Raw genomic sequence first — 20,680 nt, 5'->3', positions numbered from 1 at the left:
GTAAAGTGGGCGCGCGGTGCGCACCGCGTGCTTACTGTGCGCGCACGGAACGACCTGCGTTAAGTGGGCGCGCACGCCACGAATGGCGTAAAGTAACTTAGCATTTAAAAAACCGTACAAATTCACTGAAAAAACCATAGGTTTCACACACGTTATAGTTAGGAATTAGCATTTAAAAAACCTTGCAAATTCACTGAAAAAACCATAGGTTTCACACATGTTATAGTTAGCGGAAATTTTACTGATAAAAAACCAATGAAATTCCCCCGTTATAGTTAGTGCAGGCAACTATAACTCACGCGACCGCAATCTTCTGCTGATGACATATGTGTCTTTATGAAAAAAAAATATTTGTAATATATGTATAGCTAAAAATGTATGGAAGAAGACATGGGCAAATAAGTGTCTAAATACAGTATTAGCATCAGCAGAAGATTGCGGTCGCGTGAGTTATAGTTGCCTGCACTAACTATAACGGGGGAATTTCATTGGTTTTTTATCAGTAAAATTTCCGCTAACTATAACATGTGTGAAACCTATGGTTTTTTCAGTGAATATATATATATATATATATATCTCCCTCCCCTATCTTTGCAGCACTCTCCAATTTCCCAGATCCATAGCTCTTCAAGTCCAGCTTTTTGGTTTGAGTTCATTGATTTTTAGCATTGCTAATATTTATAACTAGTCAAGCAGAACTAAATGTTTTAAAAATATCAAAGCTTAAGCCTGGAACAGATCTGGATGAGATGCTTTTGCATGAAACTGGAAAATGAAAAGTTTTGCATTTGCAAGGAGTGAAGCGTGTTACCTAAATGTAATTTATATTTGCAATAAAGCATTATTATGTTGTTTTCTCTCCATTGGAATAGTTTTTCCAACAGCCTTCATAACTTGAGTGACTAAGATGCTATCCCCCACCCGAACGCAAAAATAGTTGGGTTTGTTTTCTCATGGTGTATGTATGGCTAGTAGTGTCAGGGAAAGAGGGAGTTTGTGCTCCATTAAGTTATGGCGATTTACAGCAGAACTCAAAAGAAAATTTGAAAATGTACATCAATAGGTTTACACCTATGCTTGGTTATAGATTCTCACGCATTTGCAGGTAATTTCCGTAGTACTGTTTTGCAAGCTTTAACAGTTGGAGCTTTCAAGGGGTACTTGCAACCGTAAGCAGTTTGTAGTTGTGTGTAGTGTACAATTTCACACGTGTGTGTATATATATTTACCAACTGTTCATTTACTTACCGAAAGTGCTTTGGGATTTACTAAACAACGACCTTGCTCTATACTCTAACCAATTTTGGGTGTGTTCCCAGCCCATTCAGGAAACAGGTGAACCCCTGCCCATGACAGAAGTCCATTTTGGACCAGTTCCATCCTTGGAAAGAAATGAGAAAAAGTTAGCGAATAGTTGTGAGTTTCTGGGTGTGCACACAGTTTACAGGACCTCCTCCTGCCTTGGAGTGCCAAGTCCCAACCCATGGGAGGAACTCTACGTAATATGACCTCTTACTGGAATACTTGGTAGTAAATTAAAGCATGTGAGTACATAACTTGAATAGGCACACGTGTTAATTGCAACAGTAGCTTATGTAAGTGAAGCGAAAGTAGAAGTGGGCAGACCTCTTAAAACTCATCAGATGCTACCCACGTTCTTAAATCGTCCACAAAGAATTAGAGTAAGCATTAAGCCTTGATGTAAGAAAAAAAGAGAGCGAAACAGTTATCCATCTATTGGGTGAACGTAAAACCAGAAAACTGGATCTATTCCCGTTATCCCGCTTCGCTGAATTGTGTGGTCTTGGCAAACAATTTTGCACCAAGCTTCCCTTTTCTTTTTTTCTTTTCTTTTACCATATTTAAAAGTGCCTTCAAATACGGAGGTTCAGGACGAGCACTGTAAAAATTCTCTTATGTTGATTTAATAGACAATGTTGCTCCATCTATAACAGATGGTTTAAGAGTTTTCCCCACATAAAAACTGACTACATGGTAAAAACAAAATGTGCAATGTCTCGTGCTTCCTCCAGCATACAATTGCATTTGTTAATTAGTAAAAATAAACTTTAATTTCTTTATCAAAGTATTTCCGAAAGGCAGTCCTTTCCGTCTGTTTCGACATTATTGCCCCTCCGCTGACACGCCCCTGCTGACACGTGCACACCACGGCTGACACCACGGCTGTGCGCCCCAGTGATGAAGGCAGAATTCAATGCAGCCAAATTTCTAAGAGGTGGGCATGCACAGCACAGACCCACGTCATCTGAAGGAGTCTGGGGCAAGGAGGAGGGTGCAAAAACCTGCCGGGACAGCTACAATAGGAGGAACATTAGATAGGTGCATGAAAGACTAGGACGAAATCCATTTGATCCCAAAGCGGAGTCACGCAGGCGGGGAATAAGAAGGTGGGTGCAACTAAAAGGTGGAGTAGGAGGAGGCAAGAGCTCTGATGTAAAGAAACAACTAGCTCCGTAGAGCAGATGGACGACAAAGGGTGCTACCAGGTGGACGAGGCTTTACAGAGCAGATTAAGGCTGCTCGGCCCTCACTAAGGATATTCGCAGGTGCAGGTAGAAGGGATGTTTGGCAAGGATTCTAGGGGGAGAGGACATGGGATAGTTACACAAATAGAACAAGCATTGAAAATGCAATAGGTCTCGCCTTTCATTAAGTTAAAGCCATTTGCTTTGCTATACAATACCATTAGCAAAGCAAATGGCTCTAACTTAATCAAAGGCGAGACCTATTGCATTTTCAATGCTTGTTAGTATTCCAGATGGAAAGAGTTTCTGACTCCAAAAAAAAATGGACTTTTGAGGTCTGATTGATGGAGGAGTGTGGGAAGCGCTTGATGAAGCAGCTGGGGTTATGTGGCCTTAATAGTTTAAGGAAATCCACCTGGTTGAGTTCTAGAGAAGAAAGTGGTTAAAGCTTCATACTGTGGAAGAGTGAAGAGGTGGGTTGGTACCTTGATAGGTTTGTTTGCTCACTGGAAACTAGTGCAGGAAGCAGTGGGTCTCGATAGAGAAAGTGGTTCGGGTTTCTTGATCGAGATTGATCATGAAATCTGGTTAACTATCCAAGGCTGCTAGGCAAAGATGTTCTCCTAGGAGAATCCTGGAATTGGAATTGGTTAGTCCTGGTACACCTTGGAGAAGAGTGCGCTTTTCAGAGAGAGGACAGTTACTTGGAAGCTATGCGACGATCTGACAAGTTATTTTGATGAAAAGATCAATAAAATCATTGACGGCCTTAATCTAAAGAACCAGACTGGGGCGGATGGTGACAACAATCCACCTATGAAGGAGGAGAATGATTTACTAGCGTCAACTGTGTTGGAGAAACAGGACGAGAGCATAGACAGAGACCACCAGCCTACTCTGGAGTGGTTTCAAACTCCCACGGAGAAAGTGTTTACTAATACAGCTCTGACCGTCTCTCCTGGGTCACCATTGGACCCCCTCCCCGAGGATGTGGAAGGGATTCAAGTTGGAACTCTTCCCCTGGTTACGCCAAATATTCTGCCAATCCTTGATTTAGCGGAGAGGTCCCAGAATGCTGGAAACAGGCAATAGTGACCCCGCTACTCAAGAAACCAATACTTGATCCTCTTTGTCCGTCTAGCTATAGACCTATCTCCTTATTACCTTACCTAGTAAAAATTATTGAGCGAGTTGTGAGTAAATCTTTGTCCCACTACTTGGAGGACAATCATCTACTGGATGAGCTTCAATTCGGATTCCGTCCTGAGCACGGAACCAAAACCGCCCTAGTGACTATGTTTGATGATTTGAGAATGCAAGCTGACAACGGACAATCGGTCATGTTGGTGCTGCTAGATATGTCAGCAGCATTCGATACGGTGAACCATAGCATTCTGCTAAAAAGACTCAGAAACATTGGAGTTAAAGGTCAAGCATTAAAATGGCTTCAGTCCTATCTATCGGACAGGACACAGGCAGTGAGTATTCAACCTTTCACATCGCCGAAGACCGTTGTCCAACATTGGGTCCCGCAGGGTTCAGCAATTAGTCCGATTCTATTTAATATTTACCTGTGTCCACTTATTCCCATCATCAAGTCCTTTGGAGTAGAATTAGTCAACTATGCTGATGATACACAGCTTATGGTTTCGCTAGAACGGGATCAAACAATCCCTATGGATAAATTTCATAAGTGCATGGAAAGTACCACAAACTGGCTTAGAAACAACTTTCTCCAATTCAACGGAGATAAAACGGAAGTTGTATATTAAACTACGAGTAAAATAGCTCGTCCCCCTCCCTGTTGACTTCCAGATCACTCCTACAGATACTCCATTAATCCCAGCCAAAACAGTACGTAATCTGGGGGTCCAGATGGATAATAATCTTCAATCGGACTCGCAAGTAAACAAAACAGTTGGCACCTGCTCTTCTCTGATTAGAGCTTTACGAAAGATTCTCCCACTACTGCCAGTCTCTGCCAGAATACAAGTAGTGAGGAGCGTTAGTCTGAGCAGGTTGGACTATTGTAACTCCTTGTGTCTTGGAGCTCCAAATTCCTTGATACTGAAGTTGCAAAGAATCCAAACAATAGCAGCAAAGCTAGCTTTAAACCGGTAGCGCAGGTCCTCTGCATCTCTGGGCCGATTCGGCAGAGGATACATTTTTAATCTCTCTGCATTGTTTGTAAGGCAGGACATGGTCTGGGTCCTAGACCACTGCAGAGAAAATTCTTGTGGTATACTCCTCCAAGAAACCTCCATTCGTCAACAGCAAATTTGGTTAACATCACAACATTTAAAAGAGCTGGGACAGGAGGGAGAGCCTTTAGCTCTGTGGCCTCACGATCGTGGAATGAACTTCCATCTGACAACAGGCAAAGTGAGAATTTAATGCAGTTCAGGAAGAAGCTGAAGACTTGGCTGTTCCCGAGGGAGGAGTAATACTTGGATGTAGTGTCACCGATCCATCCTGTGGTCTCACTTCGGTTCCCTCCCTCCCCTTAACCTTTAATCTGTGTGCCTCATTTTAGGGTGGCCGATCAACTGCGCCATATAACAAGGTACTCTCTCAGCGCCAGGTTACCCGTTGGGTGATAGTGCACTATATAAATTTAGTTTACATTACACATAAACTCTTCTGTTAATCGATCTCATGATATATGGATTTTCTTTCTCTCTAGGTGAGGTGCACTGAGTCATTTAAGTGGCCTGGCAACACTTGGCACGTCTGGTGTACGGGGTCAGACCAGGGATTATTGAACAGTAACTGCGTTTGCACATATGGGGTGGATTCTGAAGGGAAGAGCTTGAGTATGAGAAGAATGAACTCCATTATCAGTGCCACTCAATAGTTGCTGTTTTAGCAGAACATGCCATTGAAACGGTGCCCATGTGCATAATTGAAAGGCTGGCTACTTCTTTCTTTAAGCAGCACCCTAGAAGCACTGACCTCTTACCATGCTTTTGTTTCTTCCAGGTCTGGCTACATTCCCTTAAGATTTCTTCAGATCACGCTCCCAGAAGCATGGCGGATGGATTGGACCTCATTGATATTTATGCGGAAGAAGAGTTTATTCAGGTATGTTTGAAACACTGAGATGGCGAGATAGAGGTTTTGAGTCGTCAAACTTTGTAGTTGCATCAGAGTGTGTAGGTTACTGTGTTCAGATTGAAGATAGAAATGTCCAAAATCTTAATTATGCCATGTATTTCCAGAGGTAGGTAGAGTAGTTTTGATTCTGTTCAGTGTTTTCAATCCATCATATCTCGTGTGTAGCAGTCCACGGCCTAAGTTCTGTTTAAAGAGAAATGACTTCATAGTAAGTATATTGCTGGGGAAAAGATGCCCATCGCGTGGACCAATTGGATACAATAGAGAGCAGCAGAATACCCGTCACTATATGCCATAAAGTGATAACAGATAAATCTCCTCGTATCACATGAGGTTAATGATTACCTCCGGGGAGTTCCTTTGCTCTAATTTGCCAAACCTGCTTTAAGAATCTAGCCACTGCAAAGACTATTGTTTCCCTTGTGTCACTTCTCAAGAGTCTCAAGGCCTTCCGATGATGCTTCACACCCAATAGCTTACATACTGCTATAATCCAGTTCTTACGTGGGGTTGCATAAATAGGGCTGAAAAGGTGACCTTCTGTTTCTTTTAAATCCAGACCGAATGCACAGTGTCAAGGAGCCTTCTGGCTTTTCCCATTTAGAGGTAAATGTACATTTAAGCTGAATATACAACCGTCCAGCTTAAGAGCGAGCAATTCTGTTCATATATGGTTCAAAATTAGGCAGGCATGTCTGATTCAGGATCTGCCCTGTTAAATTGCTAGCATCACAGTTATGCCGAATCTCTTGGATGACCTTTTCCCAATGTGCTTTTTTTAGTACCAGTATTGCACCTTTAGGAATTTCTGCTGGGGTGTTACATAACGCTTCCAACTTAACCACTTCACATTGATTTTTGACATTTTAACCATGGGGTGCGAACTTTCCCATCACATTCGATCAGTTCAGTTAACGATTCCCTATACAGGGAAAACTCCTGTGTTTACCAAAGACGTATCCAATAAGTGAATGGTTTTAAGGACGCAACTGTGTGAATACAGTGTAGTGCTAAATCCAGCCTCAAAGGAGAGCTCTTACAAGTAAATTAAAAAGTCCCCTTATGAATTTATTCTGATGAATCTATACACCCCCATAATTCTGCCCCATATATGGCTGCACCCACCACCATGGCTCTATATATTTTTAACACTGGTGACACAGCTCCTCCCAAAGTAGCCTTAAATGTCCTTATAATTAGTAACATTAACTGGTTCTAGATAGTTTTACACTTTTCCAACTGCGCAGCCCAGGACAGGGTGTCAGACAGCCTAAGATAGTCAAAGTGTATAACTCGTTCAATCGGGGCACCTTTAATGGGCATTCAGCCTGTAATTACCATATACTTTGATTTTGCCGAGTTTAACTCTAAGCTCCTGTTTTTACAGAAAGTCACAAAAGCATCCAGTTCTGCCTGGAGACCCACAAGGGTTCTTGAAATCAGAAGGGCAGCATCAGCGAACATTAAAATTGGCACTGTTGTTCCTGCAGACTTGGTTGCATCGTTCTTGCAATCTGATAGCCATCTTACTGCCCCATTAATAACAAGCATTTGCAATGCAATAGGTCTCGCATTAGGAAAGTTTGAGCTTTTTGTATTGTAAATTGACTAATTTTTTATTCATGTGTTGGTATTGAAAATATTGAAATTACTAGCTTTCTCATGTACAATGTCAATAGCTTTAACTGTTGCAAATGTGACACCTATAGCATTTGTAACGCAATATGTGTTGTATTTTCGTGACTTAGATGTATTGATATTACAAATAACAATGGCTTTTAATTTTTGCAAATAATTAATACTTAAATAAAAGTTAATGTAAATTATAATGGAAATCGTTTAAACTTTTGTTAATAACTCTTGTGAAGATTATGGTTAGTGTATTTAATTGCGCCTAAAATCCAAGAACAGAAGTTAAATATTATCTTTTTTTTTTTGGTGCCATTTGTAATAAAGCCTAAATATTGAGAGAACATTAGAGCCAGTTGTTGTTGAATGGTTGTACAGATTGAAACTGTGGTGGCGGTGAGTGATGTTGTGGCATTAATTGATGCTGTGGTAGTGCATAGTGATGTAGTGGTGCCCTTGAGTGATGCTGTGGTGGTGCTAAGTGATGCTGTGGTGATGCGATAGAGTGCAATAGTCCGATAGATAGATACAGTGCTTAATTTGTAAAATATTAGGTGCCGGGGCTCTGACCAGGAGACCACTGCAGCTTGCACCATCCATCATCCTTGTCATCGCTGCCAAAACAACTACATACCTTCTCTCTCGCATGTAAATGCGACAGTTCGCATTATTCCAGGTCCCCACAGCTAAACGAATGGCTGGGAAGGCAGATATTAGCAATGTTTTAATGTATATTGTTTCCTTAAACAACTATTATACTGCTCATCTCTAAATTACATGAGCAGCGCCACCTTGTGGCAGACTGTCCTGAGTTTGGTGTTGACAATTAGGTGCGGGTGCCGAGCACCGGAAACCAATTAAGTGCTGGTGCTCAGCACCGGAAAGCACCGGCTCAAATTAAGCACTGGATAGATAAGATAGATAGATAAGATAGATAGATAAGATAGATAGATAAGATAGATAAGATAGATAGATAAGATAGATAGATAAGATAGATAGATAAGATAGATAGGAAAGATAGATAGGAAAGATAGATAGGAAAGATAGATAGGAAAGATAGATAGGAAAGATAGATAGGAAAGATAGATAGGAAAGATAGATAGATAGATAGATAGATAAGATAGATAGATAGATAAGATAGATAGGAAAGATAGATAGGAAAGATAGATAGGAAAGATAGATAGGAAAGATAGATAGGAAAGATAGATAGGAAAGATAGATAGGAAAGATAGATAGGAAAGATAGATAGGAAAGATAGATAGGAAAGATAGATAGGAAAGATAGATAGGAAAGATGGATAGGAAAGATAGATAGGAAAGATAGATGGAAAGATAGGAAAGATAGATAGGAAAGATAGATAGGAAAGATAGATAGGAAAGATAGATAGGAAAGATAGATAAGATAGATAGATGGAAAGATAGATAGGAAAGATAGATAGGAAAGATAGATAGGAAAGATAGATAGGAAAGATAGATAGGATAGATAGATAGGATAGATAGATAAGATAGATAGATAAGATAGATAGATAAGATAGATAGATAAGATAGATAGATAAGATAGATAGATAAGATAGATAGATAAGATAGATAGATAAGATAGATAGATAAGATAGATAGATGGAGAGTGAGGGCGATAGATAGTGTAATTATGTAGAATTTAATTATGTGGCACTGAGTGGTTTTGTGTGGAGTGTATGTTGATTTTAGTGGCGTGTAATTATGTGGCATTGAGTGTTATTTTGAGTATCTTGCATTGTTTGCATTGTAATTAATTGGCACTGAGTGGAGTGCATGTGGCATTGAGTGGTGTAATTATGTGGTGTGTAATTATGTGCAGCTGAGTGGTATTTGAAGTGTATGTGGCATTGAGCGCTGTGTAATTATGTGGTGTGTAACTATGTGACACTGATTGGTTTTTGGAGTGCATTGTAGTTATGTGGCAGTAATTATGTGGCTCTGAGTGGCATTCGGAGTGTATGTTGCCTTGCCTTGTATTTCTATGGTTCCTTAAACCCCTAGAGGCAATTCTTTTATTTTAACTAAAAGGATGGTAGTTAAATGGTGTTTACGGCAGGATAGTCGTTAAATGGTGGCTACGGAGAAGCTGTGTGCTGAAAGGCAAAGAACACGGGCATGAAAGTGAAAGCGAGGATGAAAATGGAATGAGTGTGGCAGGATGGTCGTTAAATGGTGGCTACGGAGAAGCTGTGTGCTGAAAGGCAAAGAGGACACGGGCATGAAAGTGAACGCGAGGATGAAAATGGAATGAGTGTGGCAGGATGTTAGTTAAATGGTGGTTACGGGGAAGCTGAGTGCTGAAAGGCAAAGAGAACACGGGCCAAAGCTGGAAGAAACACGAGATGCGAGAGGCATGTGTGTGTGGCAAACACTGGTGGGGCTCAGAGCATTCTGTTGCTGCCTTGATGCCTGTGTGTGTGTGTGATTAGTGGGGCTGTGTGTGTGAAGTACCTAAAGTTGCAAGAAAACATATGGTTATTTAAATCCTTAGACGCAGAATTAATGCAGCTAATGTTATCGACCTTAGAAGGATGAAAAGGGAATGAGCGCGGCATATGTTCACTTTTTGTAAGCGCAGAAAGCGTGCAGGACAAACTTATTATTTTGGTTGTTTGAGACTCAGATCTGGGCAAAGCTGCAAGAAAACATGGAGGGGGGAGGGCGGGCTGTGTGCTGAAAGGCAAAGAGAACACTGGCATGAAAGTGAAATCAATGGATGGAAATGCGTCCTTGAGACTAGCCCTGTGGTGGGGGAGGGACAGTTGTGAGAGGCGCCATGAGGAAACAATCTCTCGGCATTCTGTGGCGGGGTCGGGGAAGCGCATTCCAGGCGGGGGAGCGGACCCTTTGAAGTATGATGCCGGGGCTGTGGCTACACGTGCACGCGCCAGTGGGTTGAAGCGCTTCCCCAAACGGATTGCATGGCAGCACGATGCACGTGATTGTGCGAGTGCTCGCCATGCAATCCACTTTTGGGAGCACTTTGAAATGCCCCTCTTACTAGAGTCTTGCATAGCGATTGCGTAAACGCAATAGCTAGGTGAGACCTAAAAAGACTAAGGAGAGTAGGTGCAAGTACACAGCCCTGCTTCTCACCTCGATGAATGGGGATGCAATTAGTCAAATCGCCTCCCACATTCCATCCCACCAGAGCATACGTGTGGGCGTAAAGGGCTTTTAATATCCAGAGAAGATCTTCAGGGCCACCAAAGGCATCCAGCATCCTTCAAATCTTGTTCTTCAGGACCAGGTCAAATGCTGACCTCCGATCTAGGAAGGTAACATGCAAGGGATACCTCTTCAAGGTAACATACTTTCCAGCATATGACCTTGAAGCGGAAGACTTGGTCGATGGTACTAACTCTTTTTCTAAAGTCTCCCTGTGTGTCTTCAAGAATTTGATCATCAGATATCCAAGTTTGAAGCCTTGCAAGGGCCTGCTTGCAAAAAATGTTTGGGCTGTAATCTAATTGACTTATAGGTCTATAGTTAGAGTGCAGATCTCTTCAGCCTTTTTGATATATTGGGATGATAACCGCATTAGCACGGTAATAGTGAGAATACAGGAAGTCATTGAGTTAGTAAGCAAAATCATCTGGCTATAAATGAAGGTGCCACATGAGTACTAGTGCAACTTCTGTGCTGCGGATAGTTGAATGTTGCCTTCATCCGTTTTATGAATAGGGGGGATCCAATGATTACCACTTCTTATACTCCCCTCATTTCAAGGATTCTAGCATCACTCCTTTCTATCCATCTGAGCGTCATGTAAGGGTCTTCGGGGTCTATTTTCTGTGTATTCGAGTCCTGCTTACCCAATTGATCACTTTTCACGGCACTGGCGTCCAAGTGCTCAGACGTTTTTACGTCGAGCCTGCGTGAGCATGTGCTAACGCATGGGCTCTCACTGAAAGACTTTTGTGTTTTATAATGGGCTTGGGAGCCACCAATTGTTTACCATTTGTTTGCGTTGATGTCACTTCTTTGCTGCCTTCTAATTGCGCAGTGCTTGCCATGCCTCACTTGATTTCTTTCCATGGTGCATGGACCAAGCACAGAATAATTAAGTTTTAATCCGTGTCCAGCCATTGGCCATCCGCTGCTCACCCTGGAATTCTGGAGCTTCTTAGAAAAAAGTGCCATGACATGGTTAATGCAGGCCGTGTCATAGTGCACTTTTTTACACCACCTTCCCCGCCCGCATCCCGTTCCTACTAGCTTTGCCAGTACTTGTTTATACTTCACTGCATTTATTGTTCCTCCAGAACCTACCCTTTCCAAAAACATCTAATGATAAAGGTTGGACTGCTGCATTTCTATATTTTTGGGTAAAGTTTAATTATGTACGCTTTCAGTGTTAAATAATCTGTAGCTGTAGCATGTGTCAGGGTTGTAATGTGGAACCCATTAAATGAAAATGTTACTATTGTTGCTATGAATGTTATTCTGTCATGTTCAGATGGAATTTGTCTCTTTCTAGGATACAGAGTTTGCTGCAGAGCAGGTGGACCTCTATGATGATGTTTTAGCAGCCACAGTAGCCCCACTTGAGGAGCAGCAGGGGTCCCGAAGGGTTTCTCAATCCCCACGACCAGCCTCTACACCATCCTCTGGTACTGCCGCAATGGGTGACAGTTCCGCCCCCAAATCCAATGACCAGTCATGGGGCTCCAACTTCTCCAACTATGCTGCGCGGAAAGGGCGATCATCTGTCTATGTGGGCAATTTTGCCTGGGTGAGTGTGAACAGTGACTTCCAAAATGTACTGGTGCCATTTGCGCATCTTTTTTTTCTTCCCTTCAGCTTAAATATTTTGGTGGACTTGCAGACCGTTAAAAATGAGGTGAGCGCATACCTCGCTATTTATTGTCCACTCCCAAATGGGATAGAGCAGATTGCTGCTTCATGCCCTGAGAATAAGTGCTGGATGCTGGCTTGCCTCGTCATTCTGTCACTGAGGCTTTTTTCCTGCTGTCACATTGAGTAGACTGTTAGTGCTGTTCTAATTTTTTGGAACTGTTTCTGCAAGTGAATTTTCTGTAGAATCTTCGCTGGCGATATTTGTAGGTTGTCTTTCGGCTAATTAATTTTTTGGATTTTTCAAAGTGTTAGCAAGTTGTGTTATATCAGTGGTTTTTCTCAGGAGTTTTTTGTAGGGTACTTGTGGCAGGGTTGTCGAGATTCTAGGGATTCTGCAGCCCACATTCTCAGCCACGGATTTGAAGTAATTTAAGTTCAGAGCATAGTTCCTTGTGGACACTTGCGAGGCTTTCCCAACGTAAAACTCTGAACTTATTTTCCTTCAGCCAGCTAAAGGTGCTGGGAAAATGAGGTATCTGAACAGAAACCCTTCCACTGTTTAGTGAAAAACCGAACCAAATTTTCTGTATAAATCAACAGTGTTTTTGGAACAAATGGCTTTTACTTTATTAGATAAAAAAATACTTGAATTAAAGCAGAATACAGACCCACATGAGTGAATGTAGCGGACTGACTGCAAATTGTGTAATCTCTCTGGAAACTCTTGACAGGTGGGCCAATGCATATTTTGGCTATTCCAAAGTCGCTAAAACAAGTAACATTGATTTAGGTAGCAACACCAGGTTGAGCACCTTCAGATTAATTTCTAAAAATTGTGAGCTATATGCATACTGTTAGACTTGGGGGGGAGGGGGAGGGGCTCCAGTTGGCACAGGTATGCACTTGTGACAAATAGGGACCCTCGCCTCTAGTCCGGGTAAGGGGGTACACTCCTAAAATAGCCCCTGCTCACCCCCTTGATAGCTTGGCACGAGCAGACAGGCTTATCTCAGAGGCAGTGTGTAAAGTATTTGTGGACACATACAGTAATTTATATAAAAAAATAAGTATTCTTCATATAGATTTACCACAAGACCATTAAACGACAAAAATCCACAATACTGTTACTTTAAGATGGTAGAATTTAGCTTAGTTTTCTTTAGTTCTTAAATGCAACACTTTAAGTCAATGTACCTTTAGATGCGACACTCTAGGCAACGAAAGTGTTGCAACGATGTTGATGCGATGAAGATTTTGGTGCAAAGAAATAAAGACGTAAAGATCTTCCCGATGCGGCACGCTTCTCCGATGTTGCGAGAAGACTCGATTCGATGCGGCTGCTGCAGCGGCAACACACTTTTGACGGCGGCACGCTTCTCCGTGGATGCGAGGCGCTTTTCTTGATGCGGTGCAATGCGTCCGCTACGATGGCTGTGATTGCAGGACCCAGTCAGGGCCAGGGTCATTAACCCACGCATAGAGAAAAAGTACAAAGCTGCCCCCACAGATCCTGCCTATATCAAAGGGCCAGCGCCACTAGATTCCCTAGTGGTTTCCACTGCATGAAAAAGGTCAAATTCCCAGGCGTCAGGCGAAGCACCACCACCTGACAAAGAGTCAAAGCTACTGGACGCGTCAGGAAAGCGCACTGCGTCACAGGCAGCCAATATATGGCGTATTGCCAATACCCAAGCGCTATTGGCTAGATACGATAGGGCACATTATGATGAATTAGAAACAATAATGCACCACCTCCCTGAAAGATTCAAAGCTAGGGCCAATGAATTAATTCAAGAAGGTAAGACAATAACTAACACCTCTGTACGCTGTGCCTTAGATGCAGCAGACACAGCCTCCAGGGCCATTAATACTAGCGTCCTCCGTCGCCATGCTTGGCTAAGAATATCCGGTTTCAAACCAGAGGTGCAAGCCTCCATCCTGAATCATCCCTTTGACCAAGAACACCTATTTGGCCCAAAGGTAGATGAGGCCCTCGAAAAAATGAAGGACACTGATACAGCGAAGTCCATGGGAGCCCTGCAGTCACACCCTCCTAGGCGCTCCTTTCGCCGCTCTTCCTTTCGGAGTACATCTAGAGGCTACTCCTCAGATAGTGCGTCCACTTCCTTCAAATCCCCCACTCAGTCCACCTTCACAACGGGTTATCAAAGAGGCGGCTATAGGGGAAATAATAATGAAGGCAGAGGCAAAACAAATACCGCCCGCTCTGTCACTCCTCTACCCCCCCGACCACCCCACTCCGGTCGGGGGCAGACTACAAAATTTCCTTCATGTCTGGGAGACCATCACCTCAGACAAATGGGTGACCCAAATTGTTCGGTCAGGATACTGCCTGGAATTAACATATATTCCCCCCCCCCCCCCCCCCCAAACATTCCACCCAGGCAACGCCCAATGTCACAAGAACATTCCACATTACTAAAACAGGAAGTACTCTCCCTCCTACAAAAACATGCAATAGAACAAGTTCCCGTCAATCAGCAAAATTTAAGGGTCTACTCCCTATATTTTCCAATACCAAAAAGGGACGAGACTCTACGACCTATTCTAGATCTCCGGCCCCTAAACACATACATACATTCAGACCATTTTCACATGGTAACGCTCCAGCAGGTGCTTCTGCTCCTCTCCCACAACGACTTCCTCACCACACTGGTCTTGAAAGACGCATACTTCCACATTCCAGTACACCATGCTCACAGAAAGTACCTCAGATTTGTAGTGGACGGGCAACACTACCAGTTCAAAGTGCTCCCATTCGGAGTCACAAGAGCACCACGGGTGTTCACCAAGTGCCTAGCGGTAGTAGCGGCACACCTCAGAAGACAGCACATTCACGTCTTCCCATGCTTGGACGACTGGCTGATAAAAGCCACGTCCTACAACCAATGTGTAGCCCACACCGCCACTACAATCCAACTACTTCAACTAGGCTTCACGGTGAACCACTAAAAGTCCCAGCTAACACCAACCCACATAAAACAATACCTCGGTGCCACCATAGACACCTCAAAAGCAATAGCCTACCCCAATCCGGCCAGGATTGCAAGCATTCAGGCTTTGCGACAAAGATTCATACTTCAACACTCCCTTCCAGCAAGGGTGTTTATGCAACTGATAGGGATGATGGCCTCTTGCATTTTCATAGTGCCCCACGCAAGACTCCAGATGCGTCCACTCCAAGAGTGCTTAGCGCGCCAATGGAACCAGGCCCAGGGGCAACTGACAGATCTGGTGTTGGTAGACGGTCGCACCCATCGCTCTCTGCAGTGGTGGAACACCACAAACCTTTCCAAAGGTTGACCGTTCCTGGACCCGGTTCCACAAATAATACTAACAGACGCATCGCTCTCCGGCTGGGGAGCTCATCTATTACACCTCACAGTGCAAGGCACATGGACGCCGCAACAAAAGTTACTCCACATCAACTATCTGGAGTTACTAGCAATCTCTCTAGCCCTAAAATCCTTTCAGGCACAAATTTTAGGCAAGGCAGTCCTCATTCGCACAGACAACATGACGGCCATGTATTACATACCAAAACAAGGCGGCACACACTCTCCACAGCTCTCTCAACTAGCACAGAGCATATGGAGATGGGCAATTCCACACAAAATCTTTCTCCTAGCCCAACATGTCCCAGGAGTCCAGAACACCATGGCAGATCTGCTCAGCAGACGGACGCAGCAGATCCACGAGTGGGAACTTCACCCGCAGGTTCTTCACCCGTTCTTTCAAACGTGGGGGCATCCACAAATAGACCTATTCGCCACCCACGAAAACAAAAAATGCCCAAGCTTCGCCGCCAGATACCCACACCCATTGTCCAAAGGCAATGCGATATGGATGAACTGGTCAGGCAAATTTGCGTACGCTTTTCCACCTCTCCCACTAATTCCATTAGTGGTGCGAAAGCTACAACAGCATTCCCTCACGCTGATCCTAGTAGCTCCAACATGGGCCAGACAACCGTGGTACACCACGCTGCTGGAACTCTCGGTAGTACCACACCAAAAGCTACACCTCTCACCATGCCTCCTAAACCAGAACCATGGAGAGATCAGACACCCGGACCCAGCTCAGCTCAACCTTGCGATCTGGCTCCTGAAATCCTAGAATTCGGATACCTAAACCTTCCCCCTGACTGTATGAATGTCATCAGAGAAGCTAGACGCCCTACCACTAGAGCCTGCTACGATGCCAAGTGGAAAAGATTTGTTGTTTGCCATAACACAATCAATCCTCTAGACGTGTCTATACAACACATCATATGCTACTTACTCCACCTACAAAAGTGGTAATCTAGCATATACCTCATTTCGGCTACACCTCGCAGCAATTGCAGCTTACCTACAAAACCGGCAGCACCTATCACTTTTCAGAGTACCTGCCATTAAAGCCTTCATGGAAGGCCTAAAAAGAATAATTCCCCCCAGAGTACCACCCTCACCTGTGTGGAACTTAAATATCGTTCTCACAAGGCTAATGGGGCCGCCCTTCGAACCTTTGCATAAATGTGAACTGCAATTTCTCACATAGAAAACCGCTTTTCTTGTAGCCATCACTTCCCTTAGAAGGGTCAGTGAGATACAAGCACTTACCATACAAGAACCTTTTCTTCAAATGCACCAGAACAAGGTTGTTCTCCGTACCAACCCAAAATTCCTAGCTAAAGTAATTTCCCCTTTTCACCTAAACCAATCCGTAGAATTACCGGTATTTTTCTCGCAACCTCAAACTGTTGCAGAAAGGGCTCTACACACGCTAGATGTCAAAGGAGCCTTACTTTACTATATCCAAAGAACACAACCTTTCAGAAAGACCAAACAACTGTTTGTCTCCTTCTCTCCACCACACAAAGGCAACCCCATCTCAAAATCAGGGATAGCTAGGTGGATTGTAAAATGCATCCAGATTTGCTACCACAAAGCAAAATGAACGCTATCCATTCCCCCTAAAGCCCATTCTACACGAAAGATAGGAGCTTCTATGGCTTTTCTAGGGAACATCCCATTAGATGATATCTGCAGAGCAGCTACATGGTCAACGCCGCACACTTTCACTAAACACTACTGTGTAGATGTGAAAGCCAAGCAACAAGCTAGTGTGGGCCAGGCTGTACTAAAAACACTATTTCAAACAACTGCAACAGATACCGGTGGTCGCCGCTAAGGTTGGGAACTGCTATATAGTCTATGCCAAAGTGTGTAATCTGCAGCTCATATGCCTCGAACGGAATATGCTACTTACCAGTATGCAGCTGTTCTTGGCATTTAGAGCAGCAGATCTACACACGCCCACCCGCCTCCCCGGCTACCTGTATCTGTTCCAGTCTATCTTATTTAGATACAACACACATGGGTTTCTTCACTGTTATTACTACGCTCCATCTTTCCCTGCTGGCGAAAAACAATATGAGGATGGAGCCGAAGCGCATGCGCAATACGATCCAAAGGAGGAGTCACCGACCTCGTGACTTCCAAAGACTTTCCAAGAGGAAAAACAAACTGCAAACATCCGGGCCCAACACCAGATGGCGATCTATGCAAAAGTGTGTAGATCTGCAGCTCTACATACCAAGAACAGATGCGTACTGGTAAGTAGCATATTCCTTACAATAGGCAGCACTTGCAATGTGGCACTGGATAGCAGTGGCACAGTGCCCTGAGCAACTAACACCAGCAAAAACACATGAGGCAACAACAAAAAATGGAAGTGAGACCCACGCCAAGGTGCAAGGTCTAACACGTGTCCCCTCCAGCTGAAATATGGGGAGAACTACCCTACCTCCTGGGAGTTCTCATCACTAAGGCGGAAAAATCTGGACAGACCTTCAGCATTGCCGTGTTCTGTACCAGGACGATGTTCCACCGTGAAATCTATCCCCTGTAGGGAAATGGACCACCTCAACAGCTTTGGATTCTCACCCCTCATCTGCATCAACCATCTGAGGGGCCTGTGGTCTGTCTGAAACCGGAAGTGAGTCTCAAACAGGTATGGTCTCAGTTTCTTCAGTGCCTAGAAAAAGCCTCACGCTCAATAGCACTCCACCTCAGTTCCCGTGGAAGTAACCCCCTACTGATGAAGGCTACGGGTTGATCTAGGCCCTCCTCATTTATCTGTGCCAGAACAGCCCCCACACCATGCTCTGAAGCGTCTGTTTGTACTATAAACTCTCTGGAGAAGGTAGGTGCCAAGAGCACGGGTGCTGTGCACATATCTGTTTTTAGGGCCGCAAAAGCTTCCTGACAGGTGTCAGTCCAAATCACTCTTTGGCTGCTTCCTGGAAGTCAGCGCTGTCAAGGGTGCAACAATGTTGCCATACCCCTGGACAAACCTCCTGTAGTAACCTGTGAGTCCTAAGAAGGCTCTCACCTCTATCTGGGTTTTGGGCGGCTCCCATTCCAGGATGGTTTCAATCTTGGGCTGCAGGGGCGCCACCTGGCCGCTTCCTACCTGGTGTCCCAAGTACACCACGGAACCCTGCCTGATCTGGCACTTACCCGCCTTGATCGTGAGGCCTGCCCTCCTCAGCGCTATCAGCACTTCCCAGAGGTGGCACAGGTGTTCTTCCCAACTGGCGCTTAACACTGCGATGTCATCCAGGTAGGCAGCACTGAACGAGTCCAGTCCAGCCAACATCTGGTTGACCTACCACTGAAAGGTGGCAGGGGCATTCTTCATCCCAAAGGGCATAACCCGGAACTGGTAGTGCCCATCTGGTGTGGAGAATGCTGATCTCTCCTTTGCCCCATCGGTCAAGGCGATCTGCCAGTACCCAGATGTTAAGTCAAACGTTTTGAGGTACCGTGCAGCCCCTAGCCGATCTATGAGCTCATCAGCTCTGGGGATGGGGTGCGCGTCAGTCCTGGTGACTGAATTGAGCCCTCTGTAGTCCACACAGAACCGGAGTTCTGGTGTGCCACCCAGTGCGGCAGCCTTTGGCAGCCTTTGGGACCAAGACCATTGGGCTGGCCCACGGACTGCTAGAGGACTCAAATCGCCCCTAACGCAAACATCTTGGAGACCTTCTCCTTTATGCAAGCTCTCACCCTGTCAGTCACCCTGTAGGATTTGTGCCTCACAGGTGTACTATCCCCATTATCCACATCATGGACGCACCAATCAGTGACACCGGGAACCAGGGAGAACAGATCAGAAAACGTTCCCAGCAACTGGCGGCAGTCCTTCTGTTGCTCAGGGGTTTAGGGTGGAAGAGAGGTTGACACCATCCACTGACACATCTTGCTCTGTCGCCGACAAGAGGTCTGGAAGAGGCTCGGTCTCCTCCTCCATTCCACCATCTGTTGCTAAGAGCATGCCCACTTGGGACCTCTCCATTTGGATTTACAAACCCTGGGCACTCCTGGTGCACTGTACTAGGGTCTGACAGGTAAACTAAACCAGCCAATCATGGAATCACAAATTCATACAATAATTTACAATAGGGAGCACTTGCACTGGATAACAGTGGCACAGTGCCCTGAGCAACTAACACTAGCAAAAACACGAGGCAACAGCAAAAAATGGAAGAGAGACCCACGCCAAGGTGCCAGGTCTAACACATACATTATTCCATATTACGGATGTGTCCTCTGTGCTGGAAAGCTGCCTCCTCGCCCTCTGTCATTTCTAATCTTGTTCAGCTCTGTGTTGGTGAGTGGACGAGAGAGACACTGTTATGTGAAAGCAGGACATTAAGTGCATTCCTTCATTGCATCGCTTACATTTCTTGATTCCTCCACTTACCGCCATACTTTTTCTACTGTCTCCTGCAGAAGATGTTTAAACTTGTTATTAATTGTGCTTTTGTAGGTCTCGGTACGAGAGCCTGACAGTTCTGGTAGGAGCTGCCTCTCTGGCTCTGGATCATGTAAATGTTCACTCTTGTCACATGTGATTGCTTGAGAAGGTTAGGGAGACATGTAAAACAAGATAATTCACCAACATCCATGCCTGACTGACTGCTTCACCTTTATGCCCCGTCCTTTGGTGTTGCAAGGACGCATTGTTTCTTAAAACATTCTCTGCTCAGTTTGAGCCTATACTTATTCTTGGTCAACTAGTGCTTGGATGAGTTTATTTTTCAAGGTATGATAGTCTGTGTTCACCTTTGGAGATATGAGATGGGTTTTGATTTGTAGGGGCTATGCACAGATCATTTGAAAGTAAGCTAACGTTGGACACCTCTATCCCGATTCCACACCCAAGTGCCAGCTTGGATTCAGTTTACCGTTCGTGATTCCTGCAGCTTTAGCTCCTTGTTCTGCTGAGTTCTTATTACCTAAATTTGACCCTGTATTGCTCTAATCCCCCCATTTTGTTTCTGTTCTTATTATTCTCCTTTTCTTGCTGTAGGATGACAATCTTAAGCTATTATGTTTTTTTACCTCTTCCTTGCTGCTGTTTGCCTGTGCCAATTAGACTAACTTAAAATGTGTTTTTCTACGTTGTAACTGTCCTGTGACTTGACGGTGTGATGGCTGTCGATTTGCATGGTCTTCCGCACCCTACAGTGCAAAACTTAATTGGTGGTAAACTGGAAGACCTCTGTTGCTACTTTCTAATTAAAAGTAGTTGTTCCAATCACAAGGGTGAAATCTCCTGCTGCTT

At 44.3% G+C, this 20,680-nt stretch overlaps 1 protein-coding gene across 2 annotated transcripts in view; it reads left to right on the top strand.

The window, feature by feature from the left end:
• CPSF7 (cleavage and polyadenylation specific factor 7) overlaps positions 1 to 20,680 on the top strand; it is a 232,236-nt gene that overhangs the window by 52,340 nt on the left and 159,216 nt on the right. For both annotated transcript variants that reach the window (XM_085648524.1, XM_085648526.1), the window contains exons 2-3: positions 5,466 to 5,567; positions 11,727 to 11,981. In XM_085648524.1, the coding sequence (XP_085504650.1) occupies positions 5,514 to 5,567; positions 11,727 to 11,981 (309 nt within the window). In that variant the 5' untranslated portion in view covers positions 5,466 to 5,513. The remainder of the gene's footprint in view (positions 1 to 5,465; positions 5,568 to 11,726; positions 11,982 to 20,680) is intronic.

The sequence above is a fragment of the Triturus cristatus genome, chromosome 3_2, assembly GCF_964204655.1.
Source record: "Triturus cristatus chromosome 3_2, aTriCri1.1, whole genome shotgun sequence".
Classification (NCBI taxonomy): Eukaryota; Metazoa; Chordata; class Amphibia; order Caudata; family Salamandridae; genus Triturus; species Triturus cristatus.
Note: the sequence above shows the minus strand (reverse complement) of the source record. Positions and strands in the feature narration are given on the sequence as shown.